The 22,300-nt window shown below is 38.6% G+C and overlaps 1 protein-coding gene across 3 annotated transcripts in view; it reads left to right on the top strand.

Annotated features, from left to right (window-relative positions):
- The first annotated feature begins 16 nt into the window (after positions 1-16).
- The window catches only part of pcgf3 (polycomb group ring finger 3), a 48,562-nt gene continuing 26,278 nt past the window's right edge, over positions 17-22,300 (top strand). For all 3 annotated transcript variants that reach the window (XR_534755.3, XR_014089402.1, XM_008421162.3), the window contains exons 1-2: positions 17-152; positions 21,354-21,463. Coding sequence is in view for 1 of the 3 variants with exons in the window: in XM_008421162.3 (XP_008419384.1) it covers positions 21,449-21,463 (15 nt within the window). In the remaining 2 variants the exon portion in view is untranslated. The remainder of the gene's footprint in view (positions 153-21,353; positions 21,464-22,300) is intronic.

Raw genomic sequence — 22,300 nt, 5'->3', positions numbered from 1 at the left:
TCGTCGCACAGTCTGCGCATGCTCAACTTTTCTCCCCAGAGTTTCGGCCTGTTCCGCCACCACTCGGTGATTTTCGTCTCTTTGTTACACTGATAGTGGATTTAACTCGGATTCAACCCAAACATCCAGCGGACTGTGCGGCTCTCAAACAGGTTAGTTCGCCCACTTCTCCCCCTCCCCCTGGTCTACGTGTCCCCGTCCTCTGTGACTCGCTCTTCGGTTTCACGGTACCGGTTCGCTCCCCGTCTCCGTCCGCTCCGGAGCATGCTGTACGTGTTGTTTTATGCGCCTGTGTGGTGGTGTATGGCGGCGCCGGGCCCTGCAGTTGCACACCCGGGATGAGGTGGTAGTGGGGGGGTTTATAAGAGGAAAAGTGTGCCGTTCAGACGGCTGTAACGCTAACCGGGCTGGCCACCGTTAGCCCGGTCTGAGTGGAGCCTCCTGTGTGTCTAGTTGTGCTTAAATGCCGATGTTCCTCCTAACCAAGCACCAGTTCTTGGTTCCTATTAAGATGGAATGTTCTTGAAAGCTCATGCTCCTCCATTAAGCTAACCTCTTCCTCCCCCCCCCCCATGTCCAAAGTTCAGGCTAACATGTGGAGGAAGAGCTGCTTTGGGGTTTGGATTTAATAAAAAGTTGGTGCATATTTTTGTACCTTGTCTTGTGGGTGGTTGTCGCCCCTCTCCAGGCTGCTGCAGCAGCGAGAGCAGCCTGACATTGTGGGGAGGAAGGCGTGCAGAGAGCAACCAACAAGTCTGTGCAGTTTTCTGAGAAGAGATGTGGATAAATTGTCACTTTCATGCAAACACAGCTTTCTCTGTGTGCGATGGAGTCATTTGGACCTAATGAGGAATTGGATTGAAGGATAACTTTTCTGCTTCTTAGACTTTTGCAACCGGTGCCTCAAGCTTCAAATCAGCATGTCCATAGATGTCTAGAAGAATCTCAAAGCTCTGTTGTATTTTGCACTTGAATATGAAGGTGCAAATCTGAGAAGTGTGTGGTACTTACTGGTTCCCTATGACATCAAAGTATTTTATATTATTTGAACTTGAATTTCCAGATTTTATTCCTTTTTCTTAACCTCTAAATTATGTTTCCATCCATTTTCTCACAAGCTTGTTTTTTGCATTTGGCATATTTTCTATAATCTGCAATAAGTTCATAACAAAACCCAATGTTTGAATCTTGAAAAGCATGCAAGTTTTTGACATGAACATTGACGTTTTCTCCTCGCTTTGAGGGGGAAAAAAACAGCGTTCGTTTAGATCAGAGTCAGTCCTCCAGGGCTGGTATGCTACATGTTTCAGTTCTTTCTCCGGTTCAACACATCTGGATCAAATGATAGTTTGTCTTTAGTGGGTCTCTGCAGAACTTTTTGACATGCTGAGGATATTGTTGGACTATTTAAATCAGCTGTTCTGGAGCACAGAAACATCAAAAACTAGGAGATCCAGACCCTTGAGGACTGGTGCTGGGCTCTTATGGGTATTTCTCCAGGAAATAAACCCATTGAGATTATTAATCTCTTTAACAAAGACATCCTGGCTAAGATTAAAGGAGTACAAGACCCAAGAAAAGTAATACTAACACAACAATATTGATAAATTACATGTTTACAGTCACAACAAGGTGTCAACCAATAAAAACCTGACAGTTTCTGTTTAAAACTGAAGAGACGGCTGCACATCATTCAGACTATGGGACAAACTGATCTTTCCTGACTCTGCGCACCAATGTTGCCTTAAAGTGTAGCCAGATGCTAGCTCTGAGGCTCACTGTAGTTAACTTGAAGAAGATATATGATGGCAATTTTCCAAAAATCACTTTGTGCATAAAAATATATATTTCACCCTATGAGTAGAGATTGAGGTAACTCCAACTAAGGTCCAAACCTTGAAGTGACGGGGTGACTCCAGATAAATTCTGGTCTGTTTGAGTCTTAAGGCTTGTGTTTTTTTTATTTTTGTCAACCATAAGTGATCAGCAAATTGGACCTTCAATTTATATTCAAGTTTAATTTGTAAATCTCAAAAGACTACCTTTGCCAAAAGACTTTATTTTAGGGTGCCTTCACACCAGCCCTGTTTAGTCTGCTTTAATTGAACTCTACTTCATTTGTCTAGAAAGTCCGGTTCATTTGTCGAGGTGTGTATGAATCAAACTCTGTAAAGGGAACTCTGGACCGCCTAAAAACATTGGTCTCAGTTAAAGACAGGACCGTACTATAGCGCAGGGCATACTGGGCAAATACAGCCAAAACAAACATGCTAATTTAGCCCTAGCAGGAGAAATGGTTGCTGCTAAAGTCTGAGCTTCTCCATTTATGTTTTACAAAGAAGGAAGTTGCACTAATGTCTTCTTCAGAGGTTTTCGTGACGTTTCATTCAGTGGTTCTTGGTGCAGCGCCACCACAGGTGGTTTGGGGGACAGGTTTATCAAAGAGTTTGGTTCATTTGACAGGGCTGTGTGAAAGCAAACCGCAGTTTACTGGACTATCAGGTGTGAAAACATCAAACAATCAAGTCTTCAAAAGGCTAGGATGTTGATTGATTGATCAATTTAAAGCGCAATCTTACAGCTGATCAGCCTCTGAACAAAACCTGGACAGTAGCTTAACCACAGGCTCAAAACTTAAATGACCATTTATTATGAGCTAAATAAGTCATCACCTCCTATCTAAGAATCGGCATTAGTCAGATTTGATGCCTACTTTGTGTTAAAACATCCACATTATCTGCCGCTGTTTTTAGCAGCCACTCTGCCCTAAGAAATCATGTCCCAATCATCATTTTTTGATGTTCTAGCATTATGTCTGCATGTTAATCAGTGTGTAATGATTACAAATGACCTAAGAATCATCTATCCTACCAGAAAACATGCCTCTCTGTCTGGTAAAACAATGTTAATGGTCCCTCTGGGCAGCCTGATAAAACTGCATGACAGGCGAGCAGGATATGGCCTCTTAAGACTCGGCACTGCTTGATAATGAGAAAACTCAATAGAAACTGAAGCGCCGGAAGATGGATTTGTCTTTTTCTTGGACAGGAAATGCGATCAGACAGCTCCCTAAATGAGCACTAAGCAACTGTAGAGGATCCCCCATTTGCAAGTAAAGCTGCAGTTGGAGGAGGCGTTCATCTGTCCCTTTTTTTTGTTTCTCAACTAAGTTTTTCTGAGAATGAAGGAATAAATCACATCTTGACGTTTATATAGAAGTGCTAATTCTATATTGCACTAATGTGGGTGGAATATGAAAGCAGAAATTGTTAAATATAAAATAAAATTTTCCTTATGTTGCAGAGGAACGTAGCAGGAATGTACGCTTGCATGAACCTGATTAATGCATCAGTCTCACACACTAGTTTTTGTTACAGAGGAAAAACCCTGCAGCCTTCTGTTACATCACTACGACAAACATGGATGCATTTATGGCTGCTTTGTCTGGAAATGACCTGCAGGTCTGGTCACACCACCAGCCACACCAACACAGTTCTTTCTTTTCTAATTGAGGGAAACATTAGGAAACCTGTCTGCACGTCCATGTGACTTTTGGACTCACGCGTCTTGATTCTGCTGACTTACAAGGGAACTGAGTTTTTTTTATGTTGTGAAGTATTGTAAACTGCTGAGAAGAGAAATGCTGAACAGGGTAATTAATGACAGGACAGTTAATTATATCTGACAGTTTTTTTTACATGTCTTTTTTATTATCTTTTATTACATGACACATTTCTTATTCTTGATCACTGAGGTATATGTTTCACACATTTATTTCCATCTACTTCACAAATATGTGCTACTTCTTATTCATCTGTCACATACATTTACAGCAACATACATTGAAGTTTTTGCTTAAAAGTCATAATGGGACAGACTTGATGGGATGGAAATATTTTCACATATCAAAAGTTTAATTGGTGAACCTTTATATTATGTTGTGTTGTATATAATTTGTTTTTTGGACAGTTGACAGTTGCTTACAAAAATGTAGCTAAATTAAGTCTGGTTTACAAAGCAAGAATATTTTGACCCAGTCTTCCCCTTAAAGCCATCTTAAGGACGGTCTGATTATCATGATGGCTCTAAAGATGATCTTTGGAGGTATTCCTACCGTGTGGAGTGTCCAAGTGATCTAGTGTGCTTGGAAGGACGTCGGGAACGCTCCGACCTCAACTGGGATATTCAACATGTTGGAATGTCTTGGCCTGATATCCCACTGTGTGGGGTTTTCCAGAAACGGACAGAAACATGGAGGGGAATCCAAAATACAGAAGACACAGCAACCGTTATGGTGCACCAGAAAGTCCTGTGCATTGTTAAAAATAGTCCACAAACTATTGTTATTGCTTCTTCCTTGTCAGCCATGTTTTATACTCGGAGGTCCCATTTGAGCGCCAGAGGTTTTGCCAGATTTCCCATCTGACATCTAATTGTTCATGAGTGAAATATGTTTGTGTGTAGAACCAAACTTGATGTACCTTCACAGGGTTTCCCCCCAGAAAACTTCCCAAGTCTGTAGAAAGGGGCGCTAGGGCAGTCAACCAGTGGCCTGTTGTGTTTTTGAGTTAAAAAAATGTTTAAAATTGACAGGAAAATTTTTTTTTTTAATACTCTTTATTTAACATTTTTCTTTATTACAATGGAACATACAACACACAAAACTTGGGGCGCTGATTTACAGTTGAGTAAAAGAAAACATAAGATGTTGCACATAGTTACGCTTCCTTGCTCTTATATGCCAGCCATTTAGACCAGCGTTTGTTGTACACATGACCTTTTATATGTAAAAGATATGTCAGTTTCTCCATAGAGTGGATCTCTTCCACAGCTTCCCGCCAATGGACCTGCTGGGGGGGGAGTTTCTTTAGCCAAGACCGTGTAATAGCTTTTTTGCTTGCAATTGATAAAATTTTAAAAAGGTATTCATCTTCTTTTTGAAACACTTCTTCACTTATCAGCCCCAGCATAAAGATTCTGGGGTCTTTGGGGATGGCATACCCCAAAATTATCCCGATAGTCCGGCAGATTCCATCCCAATACGATGCCATCTTAGGACAGGACCAAAATACATGCGAGTGATTGACATTCTGGTGGCCGCATTGTCTCCAACATTGCTGCACTTCTCCTCTATATCTACTAGTAATTTCAGGCGTAATAAAGTATCTAATTAAGCACTTCCATCCAAATTCCTTCCATCTTTTAGAGCTGGTAGATGTCTGAAGAGTCACACACATTGAAAGCCAATCACCGTCTGTAATCCTTACTCCCAGTTCCTTCTCCCATTTTGACTTAATATTCAAGGTGTTATTTCCATTCTGCTTCTGCAACCCCTTATATAATTTGGAAACGATTTTGCATGGGAGGTGAGTATAGGCATTTGTGAAAGTTTGCACTATAATATTACCTTCGACAGGAAATTTTAAAATATAACTAGGTATTTAAAATAATTTTTTGTATTTCAGGTGTTCATCTTAATTAAAGTGATTTTTTTTTATTAGTGACTTTATTTGCTGAAGTTGTTGGCATGTTGAGAGGCAGTGGGTACCTATAGAGGTCTACAAGACATTTTTAATATCCAAAAGAAACAAAACAAATGAAGTGAATTATGGAGTCGCTGTAAAAAAAATAAAATTGTACTTTAAAAAAAAGGGTTATTTGAGGTCAAAAAAGCAAACTGAAGACTTTTATAGCTCAGTTTTTGGTAGAAATAGAGAAAATACAATAAACCATGATAAATTATGCATGTAAAAATGATTAAACTAATTTTTTAGTTTACTGATTTACATGCCCAGTGGTTGGTGTATGTAAATAAACAAAGCTTAGACTGGTGGGAGTGCAAGTAAAGCCTGGTGGTCTGCCAGGCTTATAATGCACTTAGGGAAACCTTTCTATGATTTTTTAAAAATTGTGTGAGGTCTTTTATGTTTTGAAAGTCAACAGATAATTGCCATGTGAACCAGACATTATCAGTCATTGGATCTGTACCATTATGAAACTGGTAAAGAGAGCTGTCAAAGCTCTTAGTTTAGGTAAATGAATCTACCTGCAGGTGCTTAAAGGTAACTAAACATGACCATCCTTGTCCTGGTTGCATGAATGTTATCCTCTTATGAAACTCAAGTCCGTGCTTGTGCTTCATCTGATTGCATCTGTTGGTGTGTCAACATCTGAAATACCTGCTTGCCAACAGGTTGGGTGAATTCCAATACTCTGACTTTCTTTATTTGCGTTGACATTATAAACACTCTGACAGAAACCATAGACTCTAAACTCTTTCACATCCAACCCCTTACTTTGTCTGTTGGAAATTATTTGCATTGCTCACCTGGTACAGTTCTCTGTAAAGCAGCAAGAGGAAACAAGATTTTCTCTCAGCTGATAAAACGGTGGAGGGTCAGCGATGGTCTGTATCGCATCAAAGAACAAGAAACTCCACAGCTTTTAGCATCTTTGTCAGCTTATTAAAAGCTTTGGGAAATGAATGTCAGCGTGCCAAATGAGGAATTAATCGCTTGCCCGCCTTGTACAGCAGACCATCTGTACGGTAAATGGCTAATAACTGTCATCTCAGACCTTGCGGGTGACTCAATCAGACGCTTGTGGTTAAAACTGAGAAAATGAGAACAATAGAAATCCATGTGACGTTTCACTGAACACAACTTACCTCAATATTTTACTTTCAATTTAATCTGCATAATTAAAACAGGAACTTTATTGATTGTTTGGTCTGAAATTAAGTTTGTTTGATGCTCTGATCTTCAGTTTCTTCCATGACAGCTGCAGTAATCCTGCAAAACAGACATGATTTCTAACACACAGGACTAATGAGAGTGTGTTACTCCTCACTGATGCTTCAGAACGACCTGTACTCGTGTCCAAACGGAGTCTAGCTGGATTAAACTCGTCTGGTTCTCTGATATCATTATTGCTGATGTCAAAGATGAGTCATTTTGACCTGGTGAACCTTTTATTGAAGAATATGTTTGGTTTTCTGAACAGAGTCTCTTCTCTCTGTTCTCTTCAGTCTCCCCAGAATCAACACTTATTTATGTAAAAAGGACAAATGTAAAAATATGTGTTATAAAACACCCCATAAAAAGTTGGACCCTTTTTTATACCAGGTTCTGTAGGACAGATGTCTTCACAGTTAACTCCAGAATAATGTTGCGTTGATGATTGTAACATACCCAGGTTCCAGATCATCACATCTCCACCACCGTGCTTTACAACCGGCTTTTTCTCCAAATATGTTTATCACTAATCACCAAACCTCTAGACTGACTGATCTGACCAAAGGACATTGTTCCCGGAGTCATTCAGATTCAACTTGAAATGCTTTTTTTCTTGAACCTTTTGATAAAAATGAGCCCTTTTTGTTTAGTCTTTATCTTTTGGGTCAGTTTATTATGGTGAGTTTATACTTTGACTCTTGCTGGTCGTAATATTCTGCACTACACAACATGTAACGGTACGTAAATCTTACAAGACAAGATGCAATTGTTAGTTTCAAGAGAATTTATGTTGCAGAAATAACTTTATTCTGTATTTTAATTGATTTCTTTTTCTCATAAACTCAACCTTTTTGTTCACTTGAGACCAACTATTAATGGTCTTCAGTACAACATTTACCATTTCCAGTTACTAAAGCTGGCGTTGTGATAGCTCAACGTAACCCTTGACAACCACTAATCGGTTGCTATGGCGATGCTTCCTGACTGCTTCAGGATTGGAACGACTTGCAGTATTTACATATTGTTCGTGCCTCGTCTGTCACTGTTGCCATTTTTCGTTCCTTCTGGAAACCCAAGCAACAACTAACTGGCACTCGTCAGACAGCAGTCGAATCCCGGAGGTTTATTGTGGCGCTTTAATGTCTTGAGATCTGGTGCGATGATTTCTTGGTACATCAAAATGTGGAAATGTATTAATCTGGTTGGAGATGGGCTGTAAACCCCATCCTGGATAATTGGATGGTTAATTAGCTACTTATTGGTGATATTTGTATTGGAGATGCCTCTAATGACTGTGAATCAATTGACCAATGTTTTGATCAACAGAGTTTTATAATGGTGAATATTGTACCATTAGTGAGTTTTCAGACAGAACTAAATCAATACGGACTAAGATCTAAATCGGCAGGTGAGGCTTTTTAAAGATTGGTAATCGGACAGAAAACTGTCAGATCAGTGCGCCTTTACTTTTAACATTTAAAACCACGAACTCAGGCCTGTAAAGTCTGACATGGAGCTTTTCAAATTTTGCAGCAATGCATGTTCTGGACCTGGGGTGAATTTGCTGGGTCATCCACTCCTGGGACGCTTAGCACCTGCCTTAAACAGTTTCCATGTGTGAATAATCTGTTATCGCAGCAGAATTACGCATTTTAAAAACTTTACCACCCCCATGACCTCTCTCAGATTGATGGGCAGAATCGGTTGCTTTTCTCAAATCTTTAATGATGTCTTTCTGCTTTGACATCACGTTGAGAAACTCCTTTATAGAGTAACAAAATGTCAAAGCTTTAGTTTTTATGGCGTGAGAATAATTGTGCAATCAATTAAATTTGGCATCTGCTGTTTGTGTTTAAGATAAAAAATAAATAATTTTAGAATCTCGTAAGGATCAGGGCATTTTTATTATGTCACGACATGTGAAACTCTTGAACTGGAAGGGGACTGTACTTTATTTTTCACCTGCGATTGTAAAATGTAGCTGATCATTAGTCGCCTAATTTGATTTTGTTTTCATTACTTTCTCTGGCAGTCCTTCAGTGGCCTTTATATTCAATTCTTACTACTGTCAAGCTTTCTTTTTACCTCTGGAAGTAAGTATCTTTATAAAAGTTGTAATTTAATGACTGCTGCTCAGCGGATAAAACTTTCCAGTTTATCGATTGAAACATTCAGTATAAGATTTATTAACTCGTGTTTGGCAGTCGCTTGACCCGTTTGTGAAAACTGTACAGCAGCGGCTGATGGTTTCAGAGGAAACAGAGGATATGTGAAAATGACAGAGAAGTAGAAGCTCCTTTTAGTGAAAAAATGTTTGAAAAGTATAAAAGTGAGGCTGTGGGAGAATAAGTGGGAGGCAGAGGACTCCTGGAGCCTGTCAGCTGTGAGGTTGGCTAAGTGCTGACATTTCTCACTGTGACCTGCCGACAGACGCGTTAAGTGAAGTTTGACATTTGAGTCCTGACAAATGTGAAATGTAATTCTGCTGTTAAAGCCTGCAAAACTAAAGACAGATTAATACCTCTGCTGATAACCGATAGTCATAGCCTAAACTCTTTGGACTTTATTACGGCCGTCTGTTTAAACTGGTCATTGCTTCTCTTGTTTGTAGCAGCAGTAATTTAACTCCTATGTGATGATGCACGATTCTCCCTTTTGTAAATTACGGTACGTCATCTACCAACCAGAGACGTACCGTCGTATCAGACCTAATCTTACTTTAGGAGCCAAGTCAAACAGTCTGTTACTGAAGTGTGTGTTTGTGTTAGGGGTCAGAGTTGGAGTTTTTGACCTTTGAACCACAGTCATTTCAGTCATGTGACAACTACTGTAAATACTGTTGTTTTAACTCCCCACATTTGCCTTTCTGGGGTAAATGACACTTCTCTGTGTTGGTGTAGCAGCCAGCTGGGGATTAATTTAGATTTTTACTGTGGTTGGTGCATCTTTTTCTTATATGCTGTGTTAAATCTGCCATAGATTCTTGGTAGAAATATTTGGGTATCTTTTTAAAAACGAGTGAAACATGTTTGGTTGTTTTTACACCTGATAGTCGGGTAGACTAAGTTTGATTTGGGCACAAACGTCAAACTGAATCTGAACATGCAGTGAGACTGATTTGAGCGCATATATAATAATAATCTGTGATATGTGTGTGTGTTTAAATCTCACAAAAATTCACTAAATACGTACTCTGGCCCGCGCTCAGTTCTGGTGAAGTCATTCCCTGTTCGTTGCCCGACTCTGTCTCTCATGCTCCTCATGTATGGAAAGCCATCAGTGCCAGAAAACGCACGACATTTTATCTGTCCTTCACATGCAAAGTATGTTTTAACATGCAAACAACTGTGCTCACAACTTGGTCAATCACAGACAGTTGGTTTTAATCTAATCAAAGCAAAACATCAAGATTGAAGAACAGTGTAATAAAATATGTAGTTAAGCAAACAAATGTGTTTAATATTTTCCATTCAGTAGTTCAACATTTCTTAAGCTACTATGTAACATATTTTTGAATCAGATTTTTAAAGATACCACACTTTTGAAAACTGGATTTGGGACCAAAATTGCAACATTTGTTACATCTTCAGCTGGTGTGCCTTGCTTTCACTCTGCACTGAGTCAAACAAACGATGGAAAACCTGTTCACTCCATCGCTTGTGTTGGCGCTGCACCAAAAACCACTGAAGAAAATCGCCTTAAGAAGACACTGAGCACAACTTTCTTCTTCACCAAATGCAAACTAAACTTTGCCAAACCAAGAAGAGGCTATTTGTTGTAGGTCTCAGTTTTTGGTGCATTTAATTTACAGAATTGTATTTTAACTGAAAGTTGTGGAAAGAATATCCGTATTTTTTTTAATCAATTTTATCTCTAGTCATAACATCCGTGCGGATGACTTGTGTGTTCCTGCTTTCCTTAAAAACCCTTAATATCCTGCGTCAAACTTGTCTCTAAATTGTCCCAGATACAGATGCTTCCTGTTTGTCTGCTTTGTTCTTCGGTTTGACAGATTTAGTATCCATTAGAGCGCCAAAGCAATAGAAGGGGCATCTATTGGCTCCCTGATGTGATCTGCAGTTGTGAATTAATAATCACCATCAGAGGACGGTTTCTGGATTTCTTCTTTGAGAAGTTGTTTTGGAGTTGTCACAATGGACAGACCCAAGACTTGAGTTATGAAAGATCAAAACATTTTCTGATGGGTTTATTGAATTTTCTAAGAATCTTCCATTTGATCCACTCAACATAAATTGCTGTGTGCAGTTCAGTAAAGTAGCCGACTTCGGTTCATTTATCCTTTCAAGCTGCTCTTTACTTAATTCAGTCAGACATGTGCTAGAACAGATTTTTGAGCTGTTTTTAAATCAGTTGGCATCACTTGAAATATGACTCTTAATCATGATTAATTTGATTAATCAATTATTGAAATAATCGTCAACTAATTTACTAATTGAGTAATCGCTAACTGGGCTATACAGGTTTAAAAAAGGCTGTTTATTGAAAAAAAACAACACATTTAGAACTGTAATTAAACCGAAGCTGGTTTAATGTCAGCAAAATGTATAAATTTACATACATTTTGCATTTCAGATAAATATCTGTAAATATGTTTTAGCTAAAACACCTCAAGCGGCACAGTTTTTTCTTCAGATTCACTATATTTATGCCCTTTAAATAAGAAAATGAGTCTTATTTTAAAAAATTATTTCAGTTTGTTTCATCTTTTAATGTATTTCTTATATTGTAGTTTAACTTTAAAAAAAATCTGTAAAATGTGTAAATTTCTTAGCACTTAATCGTCAGAATAATTCAATAGAGTAACTGAAGTTGCAGTCCTGAAACACTCAATAAGAAATCTTGATTTATTAGTTGTTGTTTCTTTTAATCTTTTGTAATTCTTGGATCATTTTATACATTGTTCTCTTTGGTTACAACTAGGCAGTTCAGCAGGAGAAATCAGATAGAAAACTGCTGCTGTCAGTGGGTGTGGTTGACCCAGAAAACTGCCGTTATCATCAAACCAACATGGCGGTGAAGTCGAATCTCCAACAGTTTGGCACAACTGTGAAAAATTAGGACACCCTACAACCAACCTGTGTGATTTAAAAAAAAATTTTTTTAAATACTGGAAAGTTCCAGTAAACAAATGTAAAATGAAGACGTAAACATTGTAAAATGTTTTTTAAAAATGCTATTTTTGATGAGGAATGAATTTGGACACATGTTGAAATCCACGAATACATTGGAAACCCTCTAAAAAAGCTTATAACTGTCTATTTTAAAAGTTCAAACACTAAATATATCTTAATATGTTTTAATATACACAGTAGAAAGAGTCTTAGTTCTACTAGCTGACATCATCGCTGGTCTTTGGGGTTACAGCCAATCAGAGCCAAGGAAAAGGAATGCTGCTCCAGGATTGGTTGGTCTGTAAATGCCAGCCAATTGTGTCAAATAGCTTTGCATCAATGCTTCAGCTTCCCAAGCTGCATTTTCTTTGAGATATTATACAAAAAAAATCTGAACAAATTGGAATTTTGTTTCACAGAAAAAGTTTTGGAACGGGTAAATTCGCAAATACTGAAGTGTGAAATGTGACGTGATAGTTCTTTGAAAATAATCAGATATGCATCTGATTTAGTATCACAAATCAGATATTTACATTTTGGCTAAAAAATTGGAATTTGGCCGTTCAGACTGCCATGAAAACGTCGCATACAGGTCGCATTTGGGGGGTAAAAAAAAATCAGATTTGGGTCGCATTTGCCTGTTGTGTGAACGTAGATTTACAGAAACACAAAAACCAGATTGAAGTCTGTCGACAGAAAATGTAAACTTCAGCTTGTAACAAATTAATTTTAGGTCATTACAGTTTTGAGATAACCTGTTATTGAGTTGTAATATTGCTGATTTACATTTATTTATATCTGTAAGGTTGAGAACTAACAACCCAACATTCTGCCCTGAATGTACCTTTTATGGTAGCATACAGATAATGTCTTGTTGCTGAAGACAATGTGTATAGGAGATTATATATTGCAGAATGTACCTTTATGGTAGCATACAGAGAATGTCTTGTTGCTGAAGAGTAATCTCCTATAATGTGTATAGGAGATTATATATTGCAGAATGTACCTTTATGGTAGCATACAGATAATGTCTTGTTGCTGAAGACAATGTGTATAGGAGATTATATATTGCAGAATGTACCTTTATGGTAGCATACAGATAATGTCTTGTTGCTGAAGAGTAATCTCCTATAATGTGTAGGAGATTATACATTGCAGAATGTACAACGGTACATTCTTCCCAGAATGTACCTTTATGGTAGCATACAGATAATGTCTTGTTGCTGAAGAGTAATCTCCTCTTTCTAATATTTCGGTTCAGGAAACAGGATAAATCCCATCTTAAATGTTACTGGAAACTCCCTGGTTGTCGGTTTATTGTGTGATGTTTCTCCTCGTTTGCCTCGCCGTGTGTCTGCACAGCAGGAACTTTGCTTCTGTGTTTGATTTCTCAGAGTCCGCGTAACAAGCTCATTTGCTGCCTCTAATGACACGTGCCACTTAGGAGGAAATATTTGTGCAAAGCCTCTTAGAGTTGGAACTGTTTCATTTTGGTGTAAGCTGTTTTTAAAGGGAATCATTTACTCCTTTTTACATGAAGGCAGAGACGGTCTTACTGCAGTAATCTACCCAATTCCCCCTCAGGGACCAATTTAACTGCAGGCACACATGACTAGCAGATATATTTAGTCAGGCCACACAAGTTAGTTGTGCTGTTGTAACTCCACAGTTGGAAATGTTGCAGAAAGATGTTTTATAATGTGTTTTTTGTTTTTTTTTTATCTGATTTTTCACAAATGTACGCTTGTTGTTTTTATTTTTGGACTGCAATGGGTTCTGCATAGGCCTGTTGCAATAAGCAATAAATCAAATAAAAAAACTGAAATAATTAGATTTAATAGTGATTTATCGTTTTCTCTCTCTTTCTACCAAAACCTGGATGATGAAACTCTCAAGTCTGGCGCTCTGTAAACTAAATGGTCCTTCAAAAACAGCAGACTAAAGATCTTAATCATTCAGTTTTTGGTAGAAAGGGAGTAAAAAAAAAGAAGAGGAAAATTATAAATCTTATAATCTGATTTATTGCGACTTATAGTGTTTCCATAAAGATAATTTATTTTCAAAATGTGCATTCATGGAAACGCATCTATTTGTTTGCAGATTCTTGTCTGCTGATTTTCTGTGTGACCCGACACTGTTGGCAATATAACCTCTGATATTGTAGCAATTCTGCATTGTTTTACCAGTGGAGTTAAATATTTAGGCTGGAGTCCTTCAGAAGCAGTTTCTGTTTTAAGTTATCTTCCTTTTCTCTCCGGGATAAATGACACTTTAGCTTGAAAAACTCCTCCGCCTCGACTCAAAGCTCGATTATTCCAGCGCCGCTGCCTCTTGGCAGCTCGTCCAGCCTCCTGGCTGGCTGCAGTCTGGTTCTGTTTGGATCGCCTCTATTGTCTGAATGATTTCCCCAGGCACAGAGTCGTGCTGGGGGGATTGAGGGCCATCAGAAAGAATTAAGCAGGAACAATAACTGTGTGTGTGACGGGGAAAGAGTGAGGGAATCTGTGGGCTTTTCTCGTGTTTTTCTGTGGACTCTTAAGTTTTGGTTTGAGTGTTTGTGTGTGTGGTCCTGGGCTGTGTGTTTTGAACTGAAGCCAAAGTTTCCACAACAAGCAGGGGCCTCTCCTCCTGGCTCCGCGCTCTGATGCAGGCCTTCGCTGTCCGTCGCTCCAGCTGGCGGCCAATTTATGCTGGATCCAAACACTCCAGCGGCCCGACAGGGGCTCTTTGTGGAGCCGGAGTGTTTATCTGTCTATTCTGTGTGTGCTTAACACCTTCTGGGACTTGTAGTCCAGTAAATGATTGACTGCAAATGGTGTCAGTTTTAAAGAGGTTTCTGTTCCAATTTAGACGTAAATCATTCAAATAACAAACTGCAGAAGTTTTTCTGAGGCGTTCAGGGTAGAAACTGTTTCAGTCTTTGTTGCTAAATGTTCTGCTGAATGCTTAGAGAAACACTCGGAGGACGCTCACTGACGGGAAGAAATTACAAGACTTTTGCTTGAGCGTAATTCATCTTTTTCCATAAAACGCTACATGACGTAACATAAACCACAGCAGACTTTTAAACTGCAGGGTCTTTATTGTTTTGATACATTTATGATTGTTTTTGGGAGGATTTAGAAGAATCTGTTTCTTACGGAAGAGGATTGGGGCCACTGGGAAAAAAAATAAAACGGTTCTGAGAAAAAGGTCAGAATTCTGAGATTAAAGTCTGATTTTTTTTTTTCAAGTGGCCCTAATCCTCTTCCGTAGTTTCTTCTGTTGTTAAAGTGTCTTAATTATTATGAAGTAACGTTGCCTTTTCAAATATTGTAAAAAAGATGCTAACAGATGAGGTCTCTCCAAGACATTTGGTCACTTTATAAATATTTGAATAATTTCTAATTGTATAATCTAATTTGTGATTCTTTTATTTGTTTCAAGACTTTTTAATTTAAAAAATGTTCAGTTAATAATTTTGATAATTTAATAAACCAATTTTACTTGAATTTTGTATTTTATAATGTAATAAAAAAAAATTGAACAATATTTTCTATAAATGATGATTGTATCTGATGTATTTGAGGAAAAATATTTGGTGGGACGTAAAGCTGTGAAATGTAACTTGACAAGCTTAATTTTCTCCTCTCGGTCAGTAAAACCTCTTATTTGAGGAAACTTTTGCTTAAATTTCTCCCTGCGCTGCTTTTCTCCTCTAACAGGCCTCTTGGCTCCACTTTGAAACCGCTTAACGAGAGCACAATTAAATCAGCCAAAATTAAATCAAGACATTTAACATCTTCTCTTAATCTAATTGTTTTCATTTACTAGCAATTTTGCAAGTGATCCAAATTGTTTTAATGCAAATCCTAAACATCATAAGCTGATATTTTAGTCAGTTTTTGGCATTAATTTAATGTTTCTTATTGACCTAATTTTGCAGTTTGTTTGTATTTTGACCAGTTTTATTGGAGTATGAAAAGCAGATTGATATGGTGATTTATTTAAAAGATAATATTGTGCTCAGAAAAAGGGTAGAGTGCCTTCTCCGGGTCAGGGGGTCGTCCTGACCCAGAGAGTTTAGTGGAGGAGTTTAAGTATCTGGAGGAGTTTAAGTATCTGGGGATCTTGTTCACGAATGAGGGAAGAAGGGAGCGGGAGATCGACAGGCGGATTGGGGCAGCGTCTACTGTGAAGCGGGCGCTGTACCGGTCCGAGAGCTGAGTCAAAAAAGCGAAGCTCTCGATTTACCGGTCGATCTACATTCCCACCCTCATCTATGGTCATGAGCTTTGGGTCATGACCGAAAGAACAAGATCACGGGTACAAGCGGCCGAAATGAGTTTCCTCCGCAGGGTGGCTGGGCTCTCCCTTAGAGATAGGGTGAGAAGCTCGGTCATCCAGGAGGGACTCAGAGTAGAGCCGCTGCTCCTTCACGTCGAGAGGAGCCAGTTGAGGCTCGGGCATCTGGTCAGGATGCCTCCTGGACGCCTCCCTGGTGAGGTGTTCCGGGCACGTCCCACCGGGAGGAGGCCTCGGGGAAGACCCAGGACACCCTGGAGGGACTATGTCTCTCGGCTGGCCTGGGAACGCCTTGGGGTTCCTGGAGGAGCTGGAAGAAGTGGCTGAGGAGAGGGAAGTCTGGGCCTCCCTTCTGAAGCTGCTGCCCCAGCGACCCGACCCCGGATAAGCAGAAGAAAATGGATGAATGGATGAATAATATTGTGCTCCAAACTCAGATTTATCACAAATAAACCTGCAGTTTAAATGCTTTGGTAGCAACATACTGATTGAGTTTGGTCGTTTATAATAGCAACTTTATATTTTGGATTTAACAGAAGCTAAAATTGGGGAAATATGACGGAGGTGGAAATTTTTGGATCAGCTGATTTTTTTTTTTTAAACACTATTATATTTTGCATCAGACTTTTTAAGGCACAAACTAGATTTTCTTAACCATTAAAAAAAAAAAAAAGTCAAATAAAACTGATATGGGATTTAATTTATATTTTTTAGTCTAATGATACTCCACTAGTAGTAATGTGAAACACCTGTAGTGTATTATCAACATAATAAAGGAAATGTATTTCATTCTGTTTAATATTTCTATATTTTATCGTAATGAAATTAGAATTCACTGAGCATCATCATCCATTTAAACAAACTGGAGTCCATCAAAGATGATCTAAACCAATTAACGATTGTTCCTGGGATCCATACAACATGTCCTGGATTCAGTAAAATAATCTCATGACTAAGACCAGGCATCTCTGAGCTCAAACAGCACCAGTACCGACTCCAGTCCACCATCTGAACCCACAAGAATATCACCAGTGGCGTCCGGCTGAGCCGTTTCTGCTAGGGCTATATAAATAAATTGATTCGGCGATATATATCGATATTTTCTGCCCTCAGAAAGTATCAATTTTTCATCTGCGAGTATCGATCCGTTAAACCATAGGGGTCCATAGCCTTATAGCTCATTTTAACGTCTAGTTTGTTACAGCGTAGCAGCAAGGCTCCGCCTCCCTCAGTCTCACTTTCAACTTGAGCTTAAAGTGCACATTATAAACTACACACCAGTTTTTAAATTGTGTTAATAGGCCAAGTATAACCGGAGCTATGCTAAAATTAGTAAACCATGTTTTTCGAATGTCAGAGAAATGTCAAAAGCGCCGCCATTCCCCGGCTTTTCCGATTATGTGAGAGGGAATGAGCTTCCAAACGTACAAAACGAAACGAAACATTGGATTCCTGTGTTTTTGGAAATGTAAAATCTTCAATAAATAACGATGGGCTGTATTTTGTTGCTGAGAAGTGGCGGCGCGAACGGAGCAGCTGCAAAAGCAGTGAGATCGCGAAATTAATGCAAATTATGACTGGTAGCATTCACTTCGTAATTAGTTTTTAGCTTAGCGGTTTCTGTTCTGTATATAAAGGATTACCTGAAGAAAGAGAGTATCAGACAAATACTCTGATACTAACAAAGAGACTCAGAGACTGAGAGTACTATGAGATCCTGGCAGTCTGAGAGGCAGCTACTCAGAGATCCAAGCAGCGGAATATTGGCGCTGCGTAGCTGCAGGGAGTCGATCATTACGGGGTGAGGCGGAGCCACTAGTTTAGCAGCTAGTAGTAAACAGCTTACAGCCACGGCTAACTCCGGGAACCAAGGTAGAAAAGCCTTTTTCCCCATAGTCCAAAAGACTGCATTTGTGGCTGCATTTTTACTCCAAAATGCAGCCACAGTGTCCAAAAGAAAAAAAATATAAGTGCAATCATTTGCATATTGAGAGTCTACAGAGGCTGATAATCTCCCCACTCTCCTGGATTACCGTTTAAATTTTTGAGTTTTATGTCAAATCCACATGAATTAAATGACAGAAACTAATTATCTCACTGCATCTTTGATTCATTTTGTCCAGCTGCAGACTGTTAGACTGTCCAATCAGAGTCAGGTATTGTGTAGTTGGTGCTTTTAATCAGTTTTCAGTCAACAAAATTCAAGTCTATGGAACACAAAATGTCACTAAAATCACTCTGTCCTTCTAAAATCTTTCAGAAAATCGTAAAAATGCACTGAATCGTATCGAATTGTATCACTCGACAAATATCGTGATACGTATCGTGACCAGAATATCGTATATCGTATTGTGAAATTATTGCATCACTACACCCCTAGTTTCTGCGCCACAACGAGCTCTAAAACCAGACTGAGTCTCTTCAGATTATTTCTACAATCTCTACTGTGAAGTTTTATTTTTAATTACCTGAAGTGTAAATGTTTGGGTGGAATCTATCTGACGAAGAAATGCAGCGGCTGTGACGAGGCTCTGTGGTCGTTTCTGAAACCAGAGGGACTTGTTTCAGAGGGACTGGTTTCAGACGGACTGGTTTCAGAGGGACTGGTTCCAGGGAAGTAAATTAGTTTCTTTTGAGCCAAACAGTTGGACAGGTTTCAGTTGGGAGGATGAAGGATGGCGATTAACTCCATTATGAATCACTACAGCGTGTCAAGAGCAGTTTACTTTAATCTTTTACTCATTTCCACCTTTTCTAACCAGATTCATGTCTAAGGTTTTACACCAACCCAACATCTCAAATCCTTTTCCATTTGATACTAAACTCTTTTATAGAAACTCCAAAATATTCACAGCAATGGTTAAACCACAACTATACAAAAATATATACATTTTGCATTTAAATAAAAAAGCTCTGTCTGTAAATATGTTCTACTCTGAACTCCTGAAGTTGCATTGTTTTAGCTTCATCTGGTTCAAATTCTGTATAAAATAAATGTATTAAGCATGTTTTGTAGTCCAATTCTTAATTTAATTAAAAATAATCGACAGATTAACTCTAGTATTTTAGCTGCAGATTCATTCTCTGCTACCCAGAAGGGATAAAATGTTTAAATGATTTTAATTGCTTATGCATATTTTAATGTATTTCTAACATGGTATAAAATGAGCTTAAATGGTTGAATGAAAAATCAGAAGATTATGCCTTATACTAAAGCTTAAATATTGGTAGTGAAAAAGTGGTTTCTATTTATGTGTCGTTATAAACCTCTAGTTGTTGGATGTAAATTTGTTATTTAAATCTATCAGGGTTGCTGTTCTGTTTTCTGTTTGCCTCCTAAGTCCTGCTGATATTTTTCATCTAATTTGACTTTTTAATGAGCCGAATAACAAAAGCATTGATTCAGAGGAATCAGAGGTGCTCTGTTTGACCGCAGCCTGACCGCATTACATCACTGAGACACTGCAGGTGTAAAGTTACAGTAACATCCGCGTTAAGGCGCTGTGACCGCCAGCAGTACGGCGTGTGTGCGTCCTCAGCAGCCCTCTCCGTGTTTCATCTCGGCCGACTAACCGGGATAATTTCACGGTCTGATGAGCTGGCAGAGACCGGCCGGCGCGCCGGACACTTTAAAGACTTTCTGTTTCTAATGCGTGTGGAGGAGGGTGAAGGATCGGTGGGTGCTCTCCGCCTCAGATTTCCACCCTCGTCGTGACTAGAGAGGTCGACTCCTACGATTAAGCGATGAATCACGGCTTGTGATGGCATAACTAGCCACTGCTGTGCTGGACGCCGTCTGTCCTTCAGCAGAGGCCGGATTCAGCAGGACGGTTGGACTTGGTTCAGAGTCATTGTCTTTCTCTGCTGAACTCACAAACTTTAGTGAATTTGACAGTTTCTTTAAGGATCCCCGTTAGTCTGTACCGTAAAAACCAAATGTTACAGTAAAAATCCTTTACAAACATCAAAATCAACTGCTGCAACAACAAAACGTTTTACCACGCCAACTATTTCAATCAGATCAGAACTAAATTAAAGAACAAAGAATAAGAAACTATAAATTTAAACTTTCCATCAAGTCGATGTTAAATCACTCTTCATTTTATTTAAAATAATTAACCATCAGTGTAATTTCAGAAGGCAACATATTCCAAAAGGAAGGTGCGCAGCTGGTTTATTTTTGTTTAATGTAAAAGTGATAATAAAGGTTTGTCAGGTATTAAACACATGTTTATTACAGGTGGGTAACAACTGTGAGAAAAGGCAAAACGGTTTATGTGAAGTCCAGATTTTATGAAAAGAGAAATGAAGACCACATGCTAGTCTGTCGCAAAACTGTTAAAGGAGTATAAAATATCCTTAAAATGATTATTACTTTGTTTATATATATATATATATATATATTTTTTTTTGGATGGATGTGCACTGATTGCAGTTTTCTGGCTGATCACGATTACCGATCTTTAAAGTCTGACTTGCCGATTCCGATTTTGACCGACACCAATTTATTTTGTCTGAAACGTTGCAAAATATTGCAAGAAAGTTGTTGAGTTGGTGACAGTGGTGTGACGTCACACCACTTTTTCACCTTTGTTGACCTTTAGACCTTTGTTGAGGTAGATAATGTTGTTGGATAAGATCAGCTTCACATGGAAGTATTAGCCGAAATTTTAAATTACAACTTTTAAAACTTGAAATTTGTAAGTCTGACTTTAAAACTCAAAATTGTGAGTTTTATTCTTGTAATTTACTTCTTGTAGTTACTTATTCTCATAACCATGATTTTATAACTCATAATTACAACTTCCTCTTGGGCTTTTCTCGTTTCTTTCATGGCATTAATTGGGTTCTAATTGTATTAAAGTCTGGATTTTTCAAAATGTTTAAGCTCCAGGTAAATTTGCTGCAATAAAAGATTACCATAGTTTACTTTTAGGCTTCTTATTCATTCTTAGATTCTGAGGGGACTAAGAACGCTAGATGCTAAAGTGTTAAAAAATGTTTTTTATTTGGCATTTTTCCTGATTGTGTTTTTTCCTGGTGTGTACAAACTTAATAAAAACTTGTTAATCACTTTTCAGGTGTGAATCTGTAAATATAAAAGCAGAAAACCACCAAACTCTGTGACTCACCTCCTTATTATTTAACAGCTCCTCTGCATATTCTTGTTAAAGCTTAGTTATTGTCTTTTGCTCGTTTCCAGGCTTTGATGAGAGGCACTCCATGATGAGCAGCTAACGCCGTCGGCCGCACAACCGCAGGAAGAGACGTGGCTGCTGCTCCACCCACAGTCGACGCATGGCGGTATTAGGGGTAAGACCTGCTCTCCTCTTCAATGTTTTTACCTCCTGCTTTGGGAAAAATCTCCTAAATGGACTCAAAACATTGTCTAACGCAAAAGCAAAAGGTTTCTCTGGTGCGTTTTGAGCTGAAAGCTTCTGAAGACGGATTTTTTTCCTGGATGTCTGCATGGTTCTTGTAGTTGAGGATGATTCCTGGAGATGTTTCAGCTTCTAAATAATGGATGCTGGGTGTCTCAGAGTCTGACTCACTGAGCCTGACCCGCCATTATCTGAGCGATCCACGCTGCTCGGCTCACACCAGGTCGCCTGGTTATTGAGCTTGATTTAGGTAAACAAATCAGTCCACAGAAACAAGATTCAGAAACATTTTCTACACAATTAAAAGATTTACTCAGTAGGAGCGAGACCAGCTATGACTGCTCCAACACACCTCAATCAAACCTGAGCATTTAATTCATTTTTTAATGGTACAGGGATGCATCCAGTTTATGCAAAATCAGATTCCTGCGTTTGTTTTTTACACCAACGAACAATTGCAACAATTGTTTTTTTGTTTTTGTTTTTTTGTTGCAAATTTTCCATAAAAACGGTCAAAAACTTCTGAACTTCTAACTCCCACCTGCAGGTGGCAGTATTTCTTTCTTCAACCTTCATGTCAAGTTTCAGTAATAAGAACAGGATTTGGGTCATTTTGTTTCAAAATTTCGCCAAGTTTGAAAGAAACTAAAAGCTGACTTGGATGCAGAAAATTTGGCTTTTCAAGAAAGTTTTACCTTTTTTTAAAAAAGAAAATTATACTGGTAATAACTTTTACCCTGATTATAAAATAAACATCTCTTTGCATCTT

This window comes from Poecilia reticulata, chromosome 10 (genome assembly GCF_904066995.2).
Source record: "Poecilia reticulata chromosome 10, P_reticulata-male-v2, whole genome shotgun sequence".
In the NCBI taxonomy this organism is placed as follows: Eukaryota; Metazoa; Chordata; class Actinopteri; order Cyprinodontiformes; family Poeciliidae; genus Poecilia; species Poecilia reticulata.
The sequence above is the reverse complement of the archived record's forward strand: the minus strand, read 5'-3'. Positions and strand labels throughout refer to the sequence as shown.